Here is a 21,766-nt window from a genome sequence, read left to right as displayed (position 1 = left end):
GGTTCTAATGTGTGTGTTTGTAATCACATACACAGTTTCTGGGCTTAAAAGTAGTTCTCTTTTGACAAACAGCTTAATCTAAGAGTATGACAATACAGAGGGTAAAAGGTATAGTTCCATTAAGAACTTTTAAAAGCATTTATTGTAATTCTTTGTTGATGACAATTGTTAATTCTGGATCCTACCACCCTTGATTAAATGGGTTACTTTTATGGCTAGACATTATTTCATTAATGCATTTTAAAGCCGCTTATAAAATCATCCTGAACATCAACCTACTCAGAGTTCAATAAATTTCTAAACCATAACTATACACACCATGCTGCAATGTCTTATTTTGGACCCAAGTCACAGAACTTGGTTTGTGAAAATTAAAGTTGTGAGATGACAATAACAAGACAGAGTTGAATAAAAATGAGCTTAAGTATAAAGTACAACTATAATAACTTTGAAATCCTACTGTTGCATTCACTAATGGTAAATTTAAATTTAGCATATGTGCCAAATTATTAACTCATGTTTTTCCTCTCCAAGTTAATAATTAACTCCTAGAAGGCCATATTCTGACTTTCTTTGGTAACTGTCCAGATTGCCTCAAGCCTACTACAGCTCTGAGTGTATGGAGGAACCCAAACAGTAGTCGAGTCCAACTGTTCAGATCAAACTAGAAGTCTGAGAGAAATGCGTAAAAGACAAAATTTTGCTATCTAGTTGTTATTTTCTCTTCATGGCCAAGCAAAGTTAGTTAAGCACCCTCCTTTTCTACGGTACTTACCAGAAATCACAGATTCAGTAAAGAGGAAAGGGGGAAACGTAATCACTCAGGGACAATGTGAAAATAACAATAAACACATACCTTGTCCTCTACCGTCACTTGTCTGAATGTGGCTCCGATTAAATGATGATGTATTATCTGTATGAAATTTCTGATTTTCTCTTTGTTTTGCCTGATCACCAAATCCATTTTCTTTTGAATTATCTGATTTATAAATTGAGGGCTTTTCACATCCTTAAAAGACAAACAAAAACGTATTATTCCCATCCTCCTCCCCACCAGAAGAAAAGAAGTTTGAATTTTTTTTTTTTTTTTAAGCAATTTCTACACCCAGTGTGGAGCTCGAGCTCACAACCCTGAGATCGAGTCATGTTCCACTGACCAAGCCAGCCAAGCTCCCCTGAATCATTTTTAGTATTGTGGATAACTGCTTATAAACTCAAAGGACTGACATTTTTAAAGGATTTCTATCTGCTTTGTAATGCATCCAAAAATGGCCTGGCTCCTTTGGACTTTTTCAGGGTATAACTCACTTTAACTCTCAATTTTTACTGCTAGAAAGAGCTTCCAGTCAAGTATCCCCTTCTGTGCTTGTGTGACCACAGAAGTGGGTGGCGCCTGAGGGTGCTTTGGAGGCCACTGGTGGGGAAAGGCTTCCTTATAAAGATTAACTCCAAGTAAGAATTTTCCTGAATTCTGCTTTACTGAAACTGAATTTTGAAATTATCCTCAAAATTCATTTTATCTTCACTATATTAATACTTAGTATGACTATGATACTATAAAGAACACTAAAAAGAACTTTTAAAAATTACCCATATTTTCTGCAACGGATTTATAATGTGACCAGTTGATGACCTGCCTAAGTGCATCTTCAGTAGAAACTGCTGTGCCATCTGGGTTTGCGTAAAACAAAAGCAGTGGCTGGAAATGGCATCGGATACATTTGGAGACCACATCCTTCCATCTAGTCCCAACCTTTAAAAAAACCCACAATGAACAAAAACAAAACAAAATCTTGTAATCAATGTGTTATATATTTGAATAGCAGAGACTAAATTTGTATATTAAAAAAATTTAAAGAATTCAGACACTAGCAGTTCAATTGTTCATCATATTATATGATTACTTTTGTCTTAAACTCGTCTAATAAACATCTTTTAAATGTTATCATTGAAAAGTTGAGCAAAATCGTACACTTACTATATCAAGATTTAGACTAACAAATTTTAAAAAGCTTTTTTATGTATGTGGTTGACTGACTTTTGACAAAGATTTAAAGGTTAATTTAATGGAGAAATATAAGATTCTATTCAACAAGGGGCTGGAACAACTGGATGGCCGTATGAAAAAATGAACTTTGACACCACTACACATAAAACACAACAATTAAATCAGAATGAGTCACACAAAAACTTAAAGTTTATAGGAAAAAACAAAGGAGAAAATCTTAACCTAGGAGAAGGTAAAGATTTCTTAGGACATCAAACAGGGGCGATTAGAGGGCTCAGTTGGTTGAGAATCCGACTCTTGGTTTCAGCTCAGGTCATGACCTGGGGATCATGGGGTCAAGGGCTCTGCAATGAGTGTGGAGCCTGCTTGAGATTCTTTCTCCCTTTCCTTCTGTCCCTCCCCCCACTTTTGCACATGCACACACACACTCTCTTTCAGAAAAATAAAAAAAGGATATCAAACCACAGAAGAAAAAAGTTATAAAATGGGCTTCATATCAAAATAAATTAATAACTTCTGCTCTTTAAAGGTTACCATTAAGTATTATATTCCATTGAATGGTTATACCACAGTTTATCCATTCACCGTTGATGGACATTTGAGTTGTTTCCAGTTTTGGTTATTATGAACAAAACTACTATAAACATTCAAGTACAAGTTTTGTGTGGACATAATTTTTTTTTTTTTAAAGGTTATCTTTTTTTTTTTTTTTTTAAGATTTTATTTATTTGTGAGAGAGAGAGAATGAGAGACAGAGAGCATGAGAGGGAGGAGGGTCAGAGGGAGAAGCAGACTCCCCGCCGAGCAGGGAGCCCGATGCGGGACTCGATCCCGGGACTCCAGGATCATGACCTGAGCCGAAGGCAGTCGCTCAACCGACTGAGCCACCCAGGCACCCCACAATGTTTTTATAGGAGTGGAATTACTAGTATCTATGGAAGTACATTTTTAAATTTGTAAGAATTTGATAAACAGTTTTCTAAAATGACTGTTCATTTTGCATTTCCATCAGTCTTCTGTGAAAGATCTAGCTATTCCACATCTTCACCAACTCTTAGAATGGTCAGTCTTTTTAATTTTAGCTATTCTAACACATGAGTAATAGAATCTTATTGTGAACTGAATTTGTATTTACTTTATACCTAATAGTTTACTGAGTATCATTTTTTAAGGGCAGGGACTCAGCTTCCTATGATTTTCCACTCTTGGGTTCTTGCACACTGAGCCCACAGATTTTTTAAATTCCCGAATTTTTATTTAATAGAAAACTAAACCTTTATTTTAGTTATGCAAAAAAAAAAAAAAAAAGGAATTACAACTAATAATGCATGCACACAAAAACCTTGCGATTCTTTTTTTTTTTCATTTTGCGCTTTCCTTCTTTCACACCTACGGCTGGATTCTCTTTCATCCCAAACTCCAAAAAGACCTTGTTTGACAAACTCAGACTTGGAAGGCTCTCGTGTCTCTCACTATTTTCTTCTTTCCATGCCTGCTCTCTTCCTATGGTAAGTAGCTGTTTGCCTTCTTCTAGCTGCTCTGGCTACTCAGCTCCTGATGTGTATTACAAAGGTTCACGAGCCGACAAGGCAAAACAAACTGCACTTCGTATCACAGGAGAGAAGGGAGGCCCCTGAGGGGATTCTCCTGACTGACTGTGAGGCAAGAATGATACTGGGAGTACTCCTCTCACCTTGTCAGGCCAGCCCTCCAGACGGCCCTTCATGCATTCCCATGAGCCACCAGGGCACTATGCAGTATGTACATCCAAAGACCCAGGAGTCACTCAAGGTGGTGGAGTCACTCACAGCTACATGAGCCTTGAGAAGTCCTCCTCCTACCAGTCCTTGTGACACTACTGTTGAGTTTCTTTGCTAATATTAAGACACCTGGGTCAGATTTACTTTTCTCATGACTTTCTTTAAAGGTATGTAAGGTGACCAACTACAGTATGGTGTGACCTTGGTAGCTCTCTGTAGGACTTCCTGGACCCACCAATTTTCCTTTCATTTGGCCTTGCTGCTAAAAAAAAATTTTGATAGAGCCAAAACACCAAAAAAACAAACAAACAAACAAACAAAAGCACCCTGGAAATAAACCTATTAAACTCTTTCTGGAGCAGAGCATCAACTGTTGTGGAGTCATAGGGGACAGGAGCTCTCAGGGAGAGGGACACATCATGGTTGGGGAAAAGGAAGAAGAAAAGGGATGTGGAGGTTTTCAAGTTAAATTTTACATGTCACAGTTTGCCTGGGAGTGCTTATTCTCTCCTTTTCTCTACCTCCATTTCTGGATTAGAATCATAAGGAAAATGCTAGGCAAGTCACATATCTATTATGAGCATATTTCGTGTGTGTGTGTGTGTGTTAGTTTATGTAATTTAATTTTTTTTAAGTTTTTATTTAAATTCCAGCTAGTTAACATACAGTGTTAGTTTCAGGTACATAATTTAGTGATTCAACATTTCTACACAACACCTGGTGCTCATCACAAGTACACTCCTTTGTCCCCATCACTTATTTCACCCATCCCCCACTCCCCTCCCCTCTTATAACCATCAGTTTGTTCTCTACAGTTAAGAGTCTGTTTCTTGCTTTGCCTCTCTCTCTTTTTCCCTTTGTTTGTTTGTTTCTACTTAAGTTCCACATATGAGTGAAATCATATGGTATTTGTCTCTGACTTACTTCACTTAGGATAATACTCTCCAGCTCCATCCATGTCATTGGAAACGGCAAGATTTCATTTTTTATGGCTGTACATGTATATTCCATTGCATGCATGCATACATCCACCCTACTACTTCTTTATCCATTCATCAGTCGATGGACATTTGGGCTGTTCCCATAATTTGGCTGTTGTTGATAATGCTGCTACAAACATTGCGGTGCACGTATCCCTTTGAATTAGTATTTTTGTATTCTTTGGCTAAATACCTAGTAGTGCAATGCTGGATCATAGGGTAGTTCTATTTTTAACTTTTTGAGGAACCTCCACACTTTTCCAGAGTGGGTGTACCAGTTTGCATTACCACCAACGGTGCAAGAGGGTTCCCCTTCTTCCACATCCTCACTGACATCTGTTGTTTCCTAGTTGTTGATTTTAGCCATTCTGACATGTGTGGGGTGATATCTCATTGTAGTTTTGATTTGTATTTCCCTGCTGATCAGTGATGTTGAGCATCTCTTCATGTGTCTATTGATCATCTGTATGACTTCTTTGGAGAAATGCTCATGTCTTCTGCTCATTTTTTAATTGGATTATTCATTTTTTCAGGTGGTAAGTCTTATAAATTCTTCATACATTTTGGATACCAACCCATTATCAGCTATGTCATTTGCAAATATCTTCTCCCATTCTGTAGGCTGCCTTTTAGTTTTATTGACCGTTTCCTTTGCTGTACAGCTTTTTATTTAGATGAAGTCCCATTAGTTTTGCTTTTGTTTCCCTTGCCTCAGGAGACATATGTAGAAGGAAGTTGCTATGACTGATGTCAAAGAGGTTACTGCCTGTGTTTTCCTCTAGGATTTTTATGCTTTCAAGTCTCTTATTTAGGTCTTTAATCCATTTTTAATTTTTGTATGATGTAAGTGGTCCAGTTTCATTCTTCTGTATGTTGCTGTCCACTTCTCCCAACACCATTTGTTGAAGAGACTGTCTTTTTCCCATTGCATATTCTTTCCTGCTCTGTCAAAGATTAATTAACCATATAGTTGTGAGTTCCATTCTGAGTTTCTATCCTGTTGCAGTGATCTATGTCTATTTTTGTGCCAGTACCATATTGTTTTGACCACCACAGCTTTGTAAAATAACTTCAAGTATTATAACTTGAAGTCCAGAATTGTGATGTGTCCAGCTTTGCTTTTCTTTTTCAAAGTTGCTTTGGCTATTTGGGGTCTTTTGTGGTTCCATACAAATTTTAGGATTGTTTGTTCCAGCTCTGTGAAAAATGCTGGTGGTATTTTGATAGGGGTTGCATTAAATGTGTAGATTGCTTTGGGTAGTATGGACATTTTAACAATATTGTCTTTCCATGAGCATGGAATGTTCTTCCATTTCTGTCATCATCTTCAATTTCTTTCATGTGTGTTTTATAGTTTTCAGAGTACAGGTCTTTCATCTCTTTGCTTATGTTTATTCCTATATATTTTATAGTTTTGGGTGCAATTATAAATGGGATTGATTTCTTGATTTCTCTTTCTGCTGCTTCATTATTGGTATGTAGAAATACTACAGATTTCTGTACATTTTGTATCCTGTGACTTTACTGAATTTGTGTATCAGTTCAGGCAATTTTTGTAGTGGAGTCTTTTAGGTTTTCTACATAGAGCATCATGTTGTCTGCAAATAGTGAAAGTTTTCTTCTTCCTTACCAATTTGGATGCCTTTATTTCTTTTTGTTGTCTGATTGCTATGGCTTGGACTTCCAGTACTATGTTAAATTAACAGTGATGAGAGTGGACATCCCTGTTATGTTCCTGACTATAAAAGTTCTTTTTTTTCCCCACTATGATGTTAGTTGTGGGTTCTTTATATATGGCTTTTCTTACATTGAGGTATGTTCCCTCTAAACCTATTTTGTTGAGGGTTTTTATGATTAATGGACGTTGTGCTTTGTTAAATGCTTTTTCTGCATCTATTGAAAAGATCACAGGGTTCTTATCCTTTCTTTTATATTAATGTGGCGTATCATGTTGATTCATTTGTGAATACTGAATCACCCTCACAAACCCAGGAATAAATCCCAGTTGACTGTGGTGAATGTTTTTTTTAAATGTACTGTTGGATTCAGTTTGCTAGTATTAAGTTCTACTGGTTGTAAGAACTCGCAGAATTTGGCCCTTCTAGTTTTCAAAGCCAAATGTTATAGGGATTTGTCTTCCCAGTGTGACAGTCTGTTTCTCTCCCTTCTCTTCACCCGCAAGTCCCTCCCTTCTACAGATAGCCTGTGATCTGTTTAGCTCCCCATCATGTCTGCCCTTCCTACCCTCTTTGAGGTGGCCTCTTCTCTACCTTTAGTTGTGGAGTTTGTTCTGCCAGTCTTCAGGCAGTTTTCTGGATTATTTACATTGATGTGAGTGTTATCTAATTGGATCCATGAAACGAGGTGAGCATAGGGTCCTCCTACTCCACTATCTTTCCCTATTATCTTTTTTGCCCATTTTTAATCAATTTGTCTTTCTTTCTTTTTTTTAAAGATTTTATTTATTTATTTGAGAGAGAGAATGAGATAGAGAGAGCACATGAGAGGGGGGAGGGTGAGAGGGAGAAGCAGACCCCCTGCCGATCAAGGGGCCCGATATGGGACTCGATCCCGGGACTCCAGGATCATGACCTGAGCCGAAGGCAGTCGCTTAACCAACTGAGCCACCCAGGCGCCCCAATTTGTCTTTCTTTATTGAGTCGTAAGAGTCTTTATATACTCTGGATATAGCCTTTATTAGATATATGCTAGACAAATATTCTGTCCCTGTCTATGGCTTGCCTTTTTATTCTCCTAACAGTATCTTATTGAAGAGCAAAAGTTCTGATGAAATCCAATTTATCGATTATTTTTATGGTCCATGTTTATTGACTGTTATCCAATAACTCTCTCTACACTGAAACAGAAGTTGTAACATTCTTGTCTGATACTTCCATCTCTGCCATTTTGGGTCTTTTTTTTTTTTAATGATTTAATATTAGAGCTGGCCTGGACATGACCTTGGATGTCACCTGATTATTACCCAGAACCCTTTTTTGAGGGTAGGAATGGTGAGGTTGATGAAGTTCCTGAGAGAACAGAAGGTGTACTTCATTTCTCTACCTTGCTTCCTCACCCCCATATCATGTGATTGGAAGAAATGGAGTGGTGGAATGGGTCTGTTTCTATTAATACGGGTATGGGTGATTTTCCTACTTCTCCACATATTTCGTAATTTTTTATTGAATACTATCTTGAAATGCCATATTGAAATTTAATTGAAATTTATATTTTTGGGTGAATTTTGTTGTGTTCTTTTAAAAAGTACTGGACTTCATTCTGGCATTTGTTAAGTTATGTAGGATCATCTTGGTCCTTTGAAGACTTCATTTTAGGCTTTTTATGCCAGGTCCAGAGCAGTATTCAGGTTAGGTATAATTTAGCCCCATTATTAAGGTGGTACTTTTCTGAGGATTCTATTTGTTGCTCTATGCATTACAACATCTTTCCACTCTTGCTGGTGTGGATGCAAACTATTCCTAGCCCTGTATGAATTTTGAAAATCGTCTGACCTTCTGTTTTCCAGTAATTCTTTCCCCCACCTTGTGCAGGTTTGCTCCACACGTCAGATCACTATTCAGCCAAAAATTAAAGGGGACCCATCTACCAATCTCCAGAACTTTCCCTCTGTGCGGTATTCTTTCTGGTAATCTGTCCAATGAATTTTAGCCATCTTGGCTTCCTGAACTCCAATCTCGGTTTCCTCAACTCAATGAGATGTCTAGGCTTTGTTTGAGTTCCACCTCCCTGCAGTGTAAAAACTATCTGTAGGCAGTAAATGGGAATAATAATAGGGCTCATCTTGTTTGTTTCCTTTTTTCTGTTCAACTGCCCGCTATCCAATGTCTAAAAAAGTTGTTTCATCTATTTGGTTTTCTAATTTTTAATATTGGAGGGGCTATTTCCATAGCAGTTCATCCTTCATAGAAACAATTAGAAATCCACTAAATACTGAATATTTGAACTTCTCCTGACTTAGTAATTCATAATGCTGATAAATGGCCCTTTCTTCTACATTAAAATGAAAGCAAATGGAATTGTACACCATTTGCTTATAACAGTGAAATAATTTGTACTTTAAATCCATTTACTGCTTAATAATAGGATTCTCAAAGCCAATACATCCAGGCATAGTACTGACAAGATCAACAGTTTTCAAATGTGGAAAAATTTGAATCTCCTATAGAACTTTAAAAAAAAAAAATCAGGTATTGGCCTCTACACCTCTGAATTGAGAATATAAGAGTGCAGGCAGGTACCGGTTTTTTCAAAAGTTCCAAAGGTGATTCTCATACATACTCCTTACTACAAACTATTATTCACTAGTTTTCTAGATATTATAATGTTTGAATAAGTTATTTACCAAAAGATATAATATGCATATCTAATTCTGAATACCATACACAAAGTTTGAAAAGGCAGTCATAATAATTTAAAAAACAAGCAGATTTTCATCACTAATTATACAAAGCAATTGTGAATCATTCACAAAGAAATACACAGAGCAACTATGTATCAGACAAAATGTATCAGACATATGAATCAATGACAGTTACATATTTGCATTCTAACATTTATTAGTCACCTTTTTTATTATTCTGGAAATGGACTGGCTTAAAAGTTGGCTTTAAAATAAACCAGGTTTCAAAAATTAAAAGGAAGTATGAACTTAACAATACTATTATCATTAAGGTTATTATTTTATATAAGAAATGTTTACATACAATCATTTTTTTACATATTATGTAATACACATTTTATATATTATTTCATTTATTCCTAAAAAGTAAAAGTCACAATAATTATCCCAGTGAAAGTGTCACTTACCTCTTTCACATTTGCATCATCAAAAAATACCCATTTGGAACTCTTGGTATGAAAAGCAAAGGCACAATAATGTCGGCTGGTGTAGCAGATCATACCAACTAGGTGAAGTTCACTATTTTTGGCATTTTCATCAGTAACTCTATAAAAAAGCTGTTTAAAAAATAACAATGTATATTTAATACTGTATCTTTTTAAAAATGAGGAACAATAATTTTGTGAGTTATGTATTTGACTATCTATGAAAAAATTTCTTATGCAAGCTTCCCTAATTCAATATTATATTAGTACAGAAGGTATCACTGAGATTGTACTGAATAGAATTACTCTTAACTATTACTTAATATTAACTATAACTATTACTCTTCCTCCAATAAAATGAATTCACTACAATTTAGTTCAGTAACCCAGTATCTTGACACTTTATATACATAAACTGGAAATGTGGGATAAATTACACAATTCCTAATAATTTTTGATTGAATCACATATTTGAACATACATGAAACATATTATCTAAAAGTTAATTATCTAAAAGTTTAATTGTAATATAAACCAATTCAAAATATATTAAAATGTTAATAAGCATATTAAGAGATCAGTGCTGTAGATGATTTCTGAATCTTAAACCTTTCTAGGTTAACATTTATAATTGTCATTACCATACACACACACACACACAAAGACACACATCACTATCATCATTCTAGAGTAATACAGAATTAGAGCATGAGACAGTTTATAATTGAAAGCTATTCCTAGTCTATGCAAGAAAGGCATTCCAGTTAGCCTGATTTGATGAACTTTATCAGCATTATATCTGAATGTTATTTTCTTTAGAAAGAAAAGTTAGTTCTGAAAAACAAGTGTATTATAAAACATGAATATGTTTTAAAAGAATTTAAAAACAAAAAGGAAGAGAATGAAAACAGTTGAGATACCCCAGGAAGATAAAGATGTGTTGCTAGATTCCGAACAACATCTTCAGTCAAGTCAGAATGCTCAGAATCCCATACTAAACCAATTGTAACAATCTCTGGGCAATTCATTAAAACACGGCGAATTTTTATTTTTTGGCCACAGTTACTCTAAAGAAAAACACAAAAGGCAAATTTTGAAATTACTGAAATAGATATACCATAGGTAATGCCTTATACAGTTTGTATTAAACAGTAACAATCTTTACATATACCAGAAAATTATTTGTTCAGCATACTAAAATTCACTTTTATCAAATTATTTGTCTAATTATTGATTAAAAGTAAGTTTATTTTAAATCGAAGTACTTTTCTTTGGTATTTTTTAAATCTGTTAAAACAAGAAGTCTATCTAAAAAAAATGAGAAATAGAACACTGAAGTCATTAATAATATTACATTAGAAAAGAATGGTACCATTTGTAATGTTTAAATGAAAATAAATAAACTTTCTCTTTAGTCAAACGATAGATTTCAGAACTTAAAAAAATTAATCAGGGGGCACCTGGGTGACTCAGTCACTTAAGCACCCGACACTTGATTTTAGCTCAGGTCATGATCTCAGGGTTGTGAGATCAAGCCTCACCTAGGGCTCCATGCTCAGCAGGGAGTCTGCTTAAGATTCTCTCTCTCCTCTCCCTCTGCCCCTCCCCTCCATCACTGCTTGCATGCTCGCTCTCTCTCTCTCTCTCAAAAAAAAAAAAAAATTAATCAGCATACACTAACTTAAATCCTTCACAAAGAGTTTTTAAAGAAATAGTGCTCAAATAAATAGCTCACATGGTATAAAGAGTTGCCTAAAATAACACTGAAAAAAATAAATTCTTTTTTTTTTTTAAAGATTTTATTTGACAGAGAGAGACAGCGAGAGAGGGAACACAAGCAGGGGGAGTGGGAGAGGGAGAAGCAGGCTTCCCACAGAGCAGGGAGCCCGATGCGGGGCTCGATCCCAGGACTCTGGGATCATGACCTGAGCCGAAGGCAGATGCTCAACGACTGAGCCACCCAGCCGCCCCTGAAAAAAATAAATTCTTAAAATCAAGTCCAGGTATAATTAGTATTTTCATGGTAATTTCTGAGTATCTATTTTCAAATTTACAAACATAGAAGCACACTAATATTCTCCAAATTATACTTACAGGACATTTCCTATAGTCATCAGTCGTATTTGCTGCTTGCAGCAATTCTGCAAACATATCAGGCTTAAAACGTTCATGCCTTTCCATCATTCTTTCTACCTCATTGCTACAAAAGAAAGCAGCAGTTTCAAATGTGTACTATGAACTTTAAAAAGATCTAACAAATTAGGCATGAAAAATACCAAGTTATCAATATGGGTATGGTTGCTTTTTCTGTCTTAAAACAGGTTCTGTTTGAAAACTATAAAGTAAATTTCCATACAGTGAAAAATTATGGAATTTGGCAGGTGTATGATGAAAAAAATTAGGTCAAGAATAGAATAACACTAAATTTTACCATTGTTTGGAACTACATGAACGAGGTGATAAGATGATCCATCTGGAGGTAGTTCTAAGTCAAATGTTTCTATTATTACTTAACAAGTAGGGACTTGAGTTTCAACTTTGGCCTAACAAGAACAACAAATTATTGGAAAGACTTCCTCTCTGGCCTAAAGTTCTCAGAAACAAAGGTATCATTTTCAGCTAACAGAGGGGTCCTTTGCTAATTAATGCAGAAGTCAAAACCAAAACTATTTAGGCCGGGCTTGTGCCTTATGAGTGCTAACCATTTCATTAGAGCCTAGGCAGGATATCTGTGCCACTTTTTGTTTAGTCTACTTTAGAATCAAATTTTTATATATCAACGTATTATCTTTAAATAACTATATAAACATTTCCAAAAAGAAATGTAATAAAAGCTCAAATATCCTTACTATTTTCCATTCTAGATGCTCTGGTTCTGCTTAGTGGTAATATTAACTATCCTAGAGCTGGATATATTTTACAGTTCCACGGTTTAATATACAGTATTCAATAACGACTAAAAAGCACCTATTCTTCTAAAGCACTTCACAAGTATATGAGAAAGCACTAAATCTGATAAGCTCATTCAAATTATACATTCAAAATAGTGTTTTTGTTAACATTAAAAATGATGATTTATGTAAAGCCTGGAATTCTGTAATTGGTATCCAATACTTATTACCAATACAAAGAAGGTGATTATAGTTGACACTTAAACAACATGGGGTAAGGGGCGCCGACCCTCACACAATCCAAAATTAGCATATAACTTTTGACACCCCCCTCAAAGTTAACTACTCATAGCCTACTATTAACCAGAAGCCTTACCAATAATAGTCAGTCAATTAACACACACTTTGTGTTATATGTATCATATACTATATTCTTCCAAAAAACTGGAGAAAAGGAAATGTTATTAAGAAAATCATAAAGGGGGCACCTGGGTGGCTCAGTTGGTTGAGTGTGAGACTCTTGATCTCGGCACAGGTCTTGATCTCAGGGTTATGAGATCGAGCCCTGGATTGGGCTCCACAAACAGCAGGGAGTCTGCCTGAGATTCTCTCTCTCCCTCTCTCTCTCTGCCCCTCCCTCTGCTTGCGTGTGCACGCTCTCTCTCAAATAAACAAATCTTAAAAAAAAAAAAAAATCTAAAGAAGAGACAATATATTTACAGTACTGTACATATATTTATTGAGAAAAATCTGCATCTAAGTGGACCTGTGCAGTTCAAACCTGTGTTATCTGAAGGATCAACCATAATTAGAGTTCAAAGTCTGGTTTCTTGCAATTGGTGGTGTGGACCAGGGACAGACTAATGGAGCTCCAACTCTTGTTACATAAGATACTGAATCAAAGCACTGTCATTTTATATAAGAGTTTCCGAGTAGGCTTAAAGTTTTACGGTTTGTAATGTGTGGCCTATCCTTGTTCAAACACCATCCTACTTTTCATACAAAGTAAAAAAAAAAAAATGAATCTATAACTGACTGAAGTTTAGGGAACGCTTCCCAAAACAATGCTCCCCAACTCTGTATATATTAAGACACTAAACACACTCAAATAATCAAATTGCTATTGTTCAATAATCTTCAAGAAATATCGTGTCATATGCAAAATAGCCAGGAAGTTTAATAATATAATGAAACAGATAAGCACCTGAATTTCATTTTGCACAATGATAAAAATATTGGTAGCATTTAGTAACTAACTTTTGTACTAATGTATTGATTGATAATTATTGATCCATGTTTTGTTTTTTGTATCAAAATGCCTGTAAATATTTATGATTTTACTCAATGTTTATCATATATCAAATATTTATATTTTCTAATACCTGTGAGGAAGTGTTTAAACTACTCTTATTATGTAAAGTCTAGGGATCATTTTGGATCCCTAACTCGCTAATGTTTCATGGGCAGGGAGGGAGGGGACAGGCAAGCATGGCAAATTTTTATTTCAGGTGAATGTTGAGGCCTTAAATGAAATAAATCTAACGGAGAATTAATTTCACCTTTTTCTTTCTTCTCTTCTTACCCTGGCTTCCATCACCATGAAGGGACATGGAGCTGACGGGAAACACTGTTACTACAAAGATAACACCTTAGGAAAAATGAAGAAATCACGTGCAGCTCCATTTACCATTGAACTTGTCATTTTAAGGTCTCCTTTAAAATTCCCAAAACTTGCTATAAATATAAAAAGATACAAATTTTGACTAATATTTGGAAATTTCATCAAGTGTACAGTTTCTGGCCAAATCAGGAACAGCCAGCTGAGACAGATATCACTTAGTACCTCTGATGGTTGCATATTTTCAGGTCTAAGACAGAGAACAGATACTCACATATGTTATGGTTTTATAAAATAAGTGCTCAATGTGCTCAAATGCGTTATTAACATCTTCGGTAAACATGCTTTAGTAGGTTCTTACCATAGGGCTGTTGTAGAAATGTACCGCACAAATTCTGTAAAAGGTAGAGGATCTGATGATGCTCCACAGCTGCGACACACACACTACAGGTAAAAACATATGTTTAATTTATCAACCATAAAACATAAATATAATATATATGTTACATATATTTAAATATGTAATATATATGTATAAATGGATGCAAACAAACGTAATAATAACAAAGAGAATAACTAATGAAGTGGTTAAGCCATCTCACCTGTTCATACAGAGTCATAGCAAACTTCTGGTGAGTGATACAAGACTTGGAGGTACACATGTCTGCATCTCTGCTTGGTACTATGTGAAAATGAATCCTCTCCAATATATTTTCCTATTTTAAAAAATTAAAAGACAAACGAGTTGTGAATCTTACAGATGACACTATACAATATAACTTTTTAACTTTACAAATTTTAAAAATCTTTTTAAGATTTTCCAATTTGAACAGTGCCATATATACTGTCAGCTTTCCAGCTTTCCTCTTTAAACAACCCTTCAAATGCTGTTCAATTATTCACCCTTTGTAGTATTAGCTTTTAAAAAAAAAATTTAATGAAAGAAACATTATAATGTAACATATGATTTTAATAAATATTTTAAAAATCCTTTAAAAAATCAATTCATGGTGGCTAACATCTAGAATTTAATACTAGAAAACATGTTTCCTATATTTCCAGCATTCTCACATTAGGGAAAAGCAGTTATCTTTCAAAAATCCTACTTGGAACATTTTTATAGTCTCTATAACTCACATTAAAATAGCAATGATAAAGGTTTACAATACCTACACTAACATCCTAATGCAAGGAATCTGCCCTGCAAACAAATTTCAAATTTGTAATACAGATCAATAAGGAGTATTTATTTCTTTAACAAATAAGACTTCTTTTTAGCAAAGCTTATCCAATGGATTCTTTTTTTTTTTTTTAAAGATTTTTTTTTATTTATTTATTTGACAGAGAGAGACAAAGCGAGAGAGGGAACACAAGCAGGGGGAGTGGGAGAGGGAGAAGCAGGCTTCCCGCAGAGCAGGGAGCCTGACGCGGGACTCGATCCCAGGACCCTGGGATCATGACCTGAGCCGAAGGCAGACGCTTAACGACTGAGCCACCCAGGCGCCCCAATGGATTCTTTTAATTAGCTAACTTAACCCCTCTCCTCTGCCCTAGGAAGTTTAAAAGCATTCAATTATTTAAACCTAAATTTCTAGGTATTCTATGAATTATCCTATCTCGTATTAGTACATTTCATTTAAGTGAAAATAAACTACAAAGTTTGGTATTGTACAAAATATATTTATATTTTAAGTAATGGATCAATTAGGAACAGAAATATGAAAAGCATATTTTATGACTATGTGTGCTGTTTTGACACATTTTGATCAACATGGAAAGTATGCTATGCAGTGCACTAGTCAAAGAGCTTTCCATCTGTCCAAGGAAACAGTAAAGATGCTCATTAAGGAAATAACAGGGGCACCTGAGTGGCTCAGTCAGGTAAGTGGCTGACTCCTGGTATCAACTCAGGTCATGATCTCAGGGTCCTGGCATCAATCCCTGCATCGGGCTCCACACTCAGTGGGGAGTCTGCTTGTGGATCCTCTCCCTCCCCCTACCTCAGCCTCTCCCCCCACTTGTGTGTGTGTGCGCATGTGCACACACGCGTGCAAGTGCACGTGCATGCGTTCTCTCTCTCAAATAAATCTTTAAAAAAATGATAACATATAAATGCCAAATAAACTCTATAGATAGTAAAATCTACAGAAATCCAGTGAATTTAGAAGACATACTTGAGGAATAGAACCACCTCACAGGAGGGAAAATTCCAGGAGGAAATAAAGAGGTAAACTGCAGTTTAATTGTAAACGGCCTTAAATGTCAGTAGAGAGTCCAGATTTGAATCACAAGAATATCTGAAGGGCAAAGATTAATCTGAAGAAAATTTTATTAATCTGTTGGCCATTAAAAAACACTATAAGGGGACAGGCTGAAAGGATACAAGTAAGGAGGCTTAAATAATGCTGAGAGTAGGGGCCTGAACTAGTAAGAAGTGGTTTCAGGAAAATAATGTGTCAAGGAAAACCTTAAAAGGTTTTCTGATGAAAAAATGTATAGAATTTGCTAAATAGATATAAGACTATGAAAAAAAATGGCTACCTCTTTAAATATAGGTAACATCTAGAAGACTGACACATTCAATAATCAACACACATATATGTAAGGTTTAGTTACTACTCAAAGGAATGCTCTACTTATCAATATTGTGGTAACACAGAACATCAACCCCAGTCATGATTCTCAACCCAGAGTGAGAGGTGTATCAGAACTGCTGCCCGCCCCCCTTGACACAGGACCAGAGCATGGGGACCCCGCTAGATGGGATGGCAGGCGCAGGGGACCTTCCTAAAGGAAAGGATCAGAAACATTCACAAAGGAAACGAGCCATGTTCACTGAGAAACAACTGGCAGATTTAGAATTCTTGTTCAGCAAGAACCCATACCCCACTCCCAGCCTTCAGAAAGAAATGGCCTCGAAACTGGAGATACATCCCACCATACTGCAGGTTTGGTTCAAGAACCACAGAGCAAAAGTCAAGAAAGCCAAACAACAGCAATTAGCTGGGGTGGAAATCAAGACTAGCTCTTCCAAGAGACACACGGATGCCACTCCAGGAGCCCCCAGTGGTGCCTACCCTGCCTCCCTAGTTTTATACAGACCACCCCATACCTTCCTTCCAACTCAGCACATGCTCCAATTTTAAGGCTCTCCCAGACCATTCTTTTGGCCACAAAATAGTCCATTTCGGCTACTGCCGAGATCCTAACATCTACTCCCTATGTCCCATTACGGAATTCCAAATTCTTTCCACAAGCTTCACTGCTAATTCTTTGGGTTCTTCATCTCCACAAAGAACTTAGCGAGCAAAGCCAGACACAAAAGGTCACCTACTATAACGATTCGCAATGATTCCAGACGAGAGACAGAGTCGGGATCTACGCAACACGGAGGCATTTCAGAAACGGGCTTTGTGAAAACAAAAGAAGACCCACAAGTGCCCGTGGGGTGGAATTGAGTGGCAAGAGTCGCTCAACAAACTACTGCAATGGGCACGTTTCATGTTGTAATTCGGATGGCAGGAACCTGCATGTATAAATTCATCCAAAGACACAGAACTGTGATATTGTATAACATACACCACAAAAACCAATCACGTGACAGGACGGAAGCGTCAGCTAATGCTACGCAGTCACCATTTTGCAACATATAAATGTATCAAATCAACACATCATACAGCTTACACTTGTATCTCAGTAAAGCTGGAGACAATTTTTAAATTATATCTCAATAAATATATACAATGAGACTACTGAAAAAAAAAAAAGAAAGAAAAAGAAAAAGAACTGCTGCCCCTGATAGCTGCCCACCAAGAACCTCTTCTCTCCCAAAGAGAATCATTGCATGTAATGAGAAATGCTACTGCTGGGAATGTGTTGCACATATAAACCCTGTGGAGGCAGAACACTGACTTAAGTGACATAATAATTTATATTTAATAAATGTTTTCTCCAATAAATACATTTTAAAATATTCCAGTACTCTAATACCCAATAAAAATGATAGCAGCACAATAACCAAAATCAAGTCATGAGACAGATGGACTTAAACTGAGCTCTGAAGGGCAGGTAAGGCATGGATCCAATGAGTAGTTATGATTTGTTTCCATTGCTAGAAATTTATGTTTCATTCGTCTCGAAATTCGTATCATTTAAGGAAAACAAGCCAGTATTCTGATTTAAGGATTATCAAAAATACTTACAAAGCACTCTGCAGCATCATCCATAAGGCCCAACTGAAATCGCTGCTCATCTTTGAAGCTCTCTGCTAGAGCATGCCTTATGTTATCCGAGGGAAGTGCTTTTTCTCGACTGTGTTCAAACAGTGCAAATATTGTCTGGGGATCAACAAGTACATCAGTAAGTTTAAAGCCAACGACTAAAGAAACATGTCAGTAATTTCATTATAAAAGAGTGAAACTCATAACACTATACCCAGAAACTAATAGTCTTTTGCTCCAAAATTCCATTTAAAGATTATTTGAAGATTATTTGTATCAGTAATGTATAGAAATGGTTGCCCCAGCCTCGAAATCAAACATTAGTGTGCACAGAATTAAGTAAGTGCTCAGTTCCCATCTTCAGGGATTCTAATTGAGTATGCTGAAGTGAGGGCAATTTTTAAACTGTTCCCCAGCTAATTCTGATCCAAATTGTTTAAGGAAGAGTTCTGAGATAAACTGCTATAAATCTAAAAGTATACTATAGAAATTAAAATTGTGTTAACCAAAAATAAATATATAATCACACGAAAATTAGTAGGAACTCACTAGTCTTTTAAAAAAGTAGGTTGGGGCACACCTGGGTGGCTCAGCTGGTTTAGCTCAGGTCACGATCTCATGGTCCTGGGATCGAGCCCGGCATCAGGCTCCCTGCTCTGCAGGGAGTCAGCTTCTCCCTCTCCCACTGCCCCTCCCCTGGCTTCTCTCTCTCTCTCTCTCTCTCTCTCAAATAAATAAATAAAATCTTAAAAAAAGAAAAAGTAGCTTAAATGAACTTTTACAGTTTTTTTGTTTCTTCCTAAATAAACCTCAGAAAATGACAAACTCTGGTTTAAAAGTAAACAAAAATTAAATAACTTTAATGCAATGAAAATTTTCCACTATTTAAATTTGCCTTTAAAAACTGACACTGTACAATTTGCATGAACTCTGAAAAGATGATGACTTTTAATTTTTAAAGAAAAATTTTTTTCAAATTATCAGTTTTCCTCACTTAGAGCATTCTTTCTTTCTTTTTTTTTTTTTTTAAGATTTTATTTATTTATTTGACAGAGAGACAGCAACAGAGGGAACACAAGCAGGGGGAGTGGGAGAAGGAGAAGCAGGCTTCCCGCGGAGCAGGGAGCCCGATGTGAGGCTCGATCCCAGGACCCTGGGATCATGACCTGAGCTGAAGGCAGACGCTTAATGACTGACCCACCCAGGCGACCCTAGAGCATTATTTCTAACCTAAGCTGAAGAAATAGAGGCAACATTCAAGAACAAGTGATTATAGGTGTTAATCTGGTTTTCCATTTTCCTTATTGAATTTAAATAAGAAAAACTTTTTAATAAGTTCCAGGTTTATGACAATCATCTTAGGTGGGGGAAAGTGGGGGGAAAAAGAAAGTTTTCAGTGACAACCCACCAAATAAGGATTGGCCATATTAAACTCTTAATTAGCTCAAGGGGTATGTCATCTCAAAAACATTTTTTTTTTTCCAGATCAATATATGGTAGGCTAGGAAAATATTTCAAAAATCTGTTCCACTACTGCAAGAAAATCTAATTTATAAATAAATTTAAAAATTGAAGAATAAAGATGCCAAATGATATTAGATATCCAGAAGTATAATCTTTTAGCTATAATTACAAATATGAAAAAATAGAAAATAGTGACATAAGAAATATGTCATTTCTTATTTAGTTAATTAACTTTTCAAGATAATGCTTAAGATACTAATCCTACACCTGAGTTTCAATCATTTGTTATCTGTTTTTTGACTGCTTAGTATATGTGAGGCATCTTCACTAGAAAATAAACAAAAACCCTGCCCTCATGGGGCACACATTCTAGTTATAGTCAGGAGAAAGCAAGTAAGTAATTATAGAGTATATCAGAAGGTGGTAAACACAATAGAGAAAAAGAAATAAAATACAAGACAGAAAAATAAAGTATTATAAATAAAAGTAGAGATACTGAGAGTAGAAAGGAGGTTAACTATTACCTCGGGTAGTCAGGGAAGGTCTTACTGATGTCCTCATTTGAGGATTGGCATAAAGGAAACAGGGTGTTAGCCACAAAAACATCTAGAAGAAAAGCATTCTAGACAAAAGGAATAACAATGAAAAGAGTCAGAGATGGAAGCCAGCTCTGGAAACTGCAAGAGGTAGCCAGTCTGGCTCAAGTGCAGTACCTGAGACAGATAGGGAGAGAGAGAGTGAGAAAGAAGAGAGTGTTTTGGGTAGCCGGTGGGGAGGCAGGCAGGTGATTGTGTAAGGCTATGAAAGATTCAGGCTAGAAATCTTAACTATACTCATTTTACAATTGGACAAAATATCCAAAATTGACTGTGGCGTAAATAAAATGTGATACTGTAATTTGATCTAAGTTCATTCTTTATCCCCTAACAATAACCCTATTTTGCCATGTTCTAAAAAAGAGAATATAAAATTGCCTTCTTTGGTGATTTATATTCAGGAATATAAATCAAAATAAAGCGGGCGCCTGGGTAGCTCAGATGGTTAAGCGTCTGCCTTCGGCTCAGGTCATGATCCCAGGGTCCTGGGATCGAGTCCCGCATCGGGCTCTCTGCTCCTTGGGAGCCTGCTTCTCCCTCTGCCTCTCTCTCTCTCTGTCTCTCATGAATAAATAAATAAAAATCTTAAAAAAAAAAAATCAAAATAAAGCAGGAAAATGGCTCTTCATTTTCTTGCATGTATGTGTGTGTGTGTAAGAATATTCAAGAATGTAAAAGAATGAAATGTTTATCTCTGAAACATGTTAATAAAACCTTAAATTCTTGGGCAAATTTCAATGATATAAATGAGATGCTAACTCATTGCGACTCCCTGTTTCTGCCTTTGTCTCTCTTTTATTTATTCTCATCCAAGTAGCCAAAGAGATCTAGTCCAAACATTCCATCTAGTTAAAACAGATTATATCACTCTTCCACTCGAAACAATCCAGAGACTTCCTAAATCACTCAACAGAAAAAGCCAAGGTCCTCACAAAGGCCTAGAAGGACCTACACAATATGGACTCCTGTTCCAGTTATTTATCGCTCCATAACAAACGACCGCAAAACTTATTTGCTAAAAATAACATTATGATTACAAACCATTAATTTGGTAAGGACAGCTCAACTCTGCTCCACTGGGAGTTATCTGGGACAGTCTGAATGCTGGGACCTAGAACCATCTGAAGGTTGCTCACTTACACTGAGCAGTTGATGCTGGTTGTTGGTGCTGCCTGTCTGCTTAGAATTCTGCTTTAGCTGTGGCCAACTTGGCTTCCTCACCCTATGATGGCTCACTCCCAAGAATGACAGCCCAACAGACAGAGCCAAATAGAAATTTTATCACCTTTTCTAATCTAACCTAACCTCAGATGTCTGCAGTGTCATTTCTGCCATTCTATTTGGTGGGAATGAATCATTAAGGCCAGTCCGTATTCAAAGAACT

General features: G+C 36.2%; 2 protein-coding genes across 5 annotated transcripts in view; one reads left to right on the top strand and one right to left on the bottom strand.

Annotated features, from left to right (window-relative positions):
- Window positions 1-21,766, bottom strand: part of USP53 (ubiquitin specific peptidase 53) — a 62,806-nt gene that overhangs the window by 14,625 nt on the left and 26,415 nt on the right. For all 4 annotated transcript variants that reach the window (XM_035030338.1, XM_035030339.1, XM_035030340.1 and 1 more), the window contains 8 exons: window positions 18,305-18,439; window positions 14,705-14,818; window positions 14,464-14,546; window positions 11,688-11,793; window positions 10,514-10,660; window positions 9,576-9,725; window positions 1,591-1,753; window positions 857-1,009 (listed from right to left, as the gene is read on the bottom strand). In XM_035030338.1, coding sequence (XP_034886229.1) covers window positions 857-1,009; window positions 1,591-1,753; window positions 9,576-9,725; window positions 10,514-10,660; window positions 11,688-11,793; window positions 14,464-14,546; window positions 14,705-14,818; window positions 18,305-18,439 — 1,051 coding nt within the window. The remainder of the gene's footprint in view (window positions 1-856; window positions 1,010-1,590; window positions 1,754-9,575; window positions 9,726-10,513; window positions 10,661-11,687; window positions 11,794-14,463; window positions 14,547-14,704; window positions 14,819-18,304; window positions 18,440-21,766) is intronic.
- LOC118026988 (divergent paired-related homeobox-like) lies at window positions 16,868-17,405 on the top strand. Its single transcript, XM_035030127.1, is given in 2 exon segments — window positions 16,868-17,194; window positions 17,196-17,405. Coding segments are annotated over 2 exon segments (537 nt in total).

This window comes from Mirounga leonina, unplaced genomic scaffold (assembly GCF_011800145.1).
Source record: "Mirounga leonina isolate KUSES-001 unplaced genomic scaffold, KU_Mleo_1.0 Mir_357, whole genome shotgun sequence".
NCBI classification, from domain to species: Eukaryota; Metazoa; Chordata; class Mammalia; order Carnivora; family Phocidae; genus Mirounga; species Mirounga leonina.
Note: the sequence above shows the minus strand (reverse complement) of the source record. Positions and strands in the feature narration are given on the sequence as shown.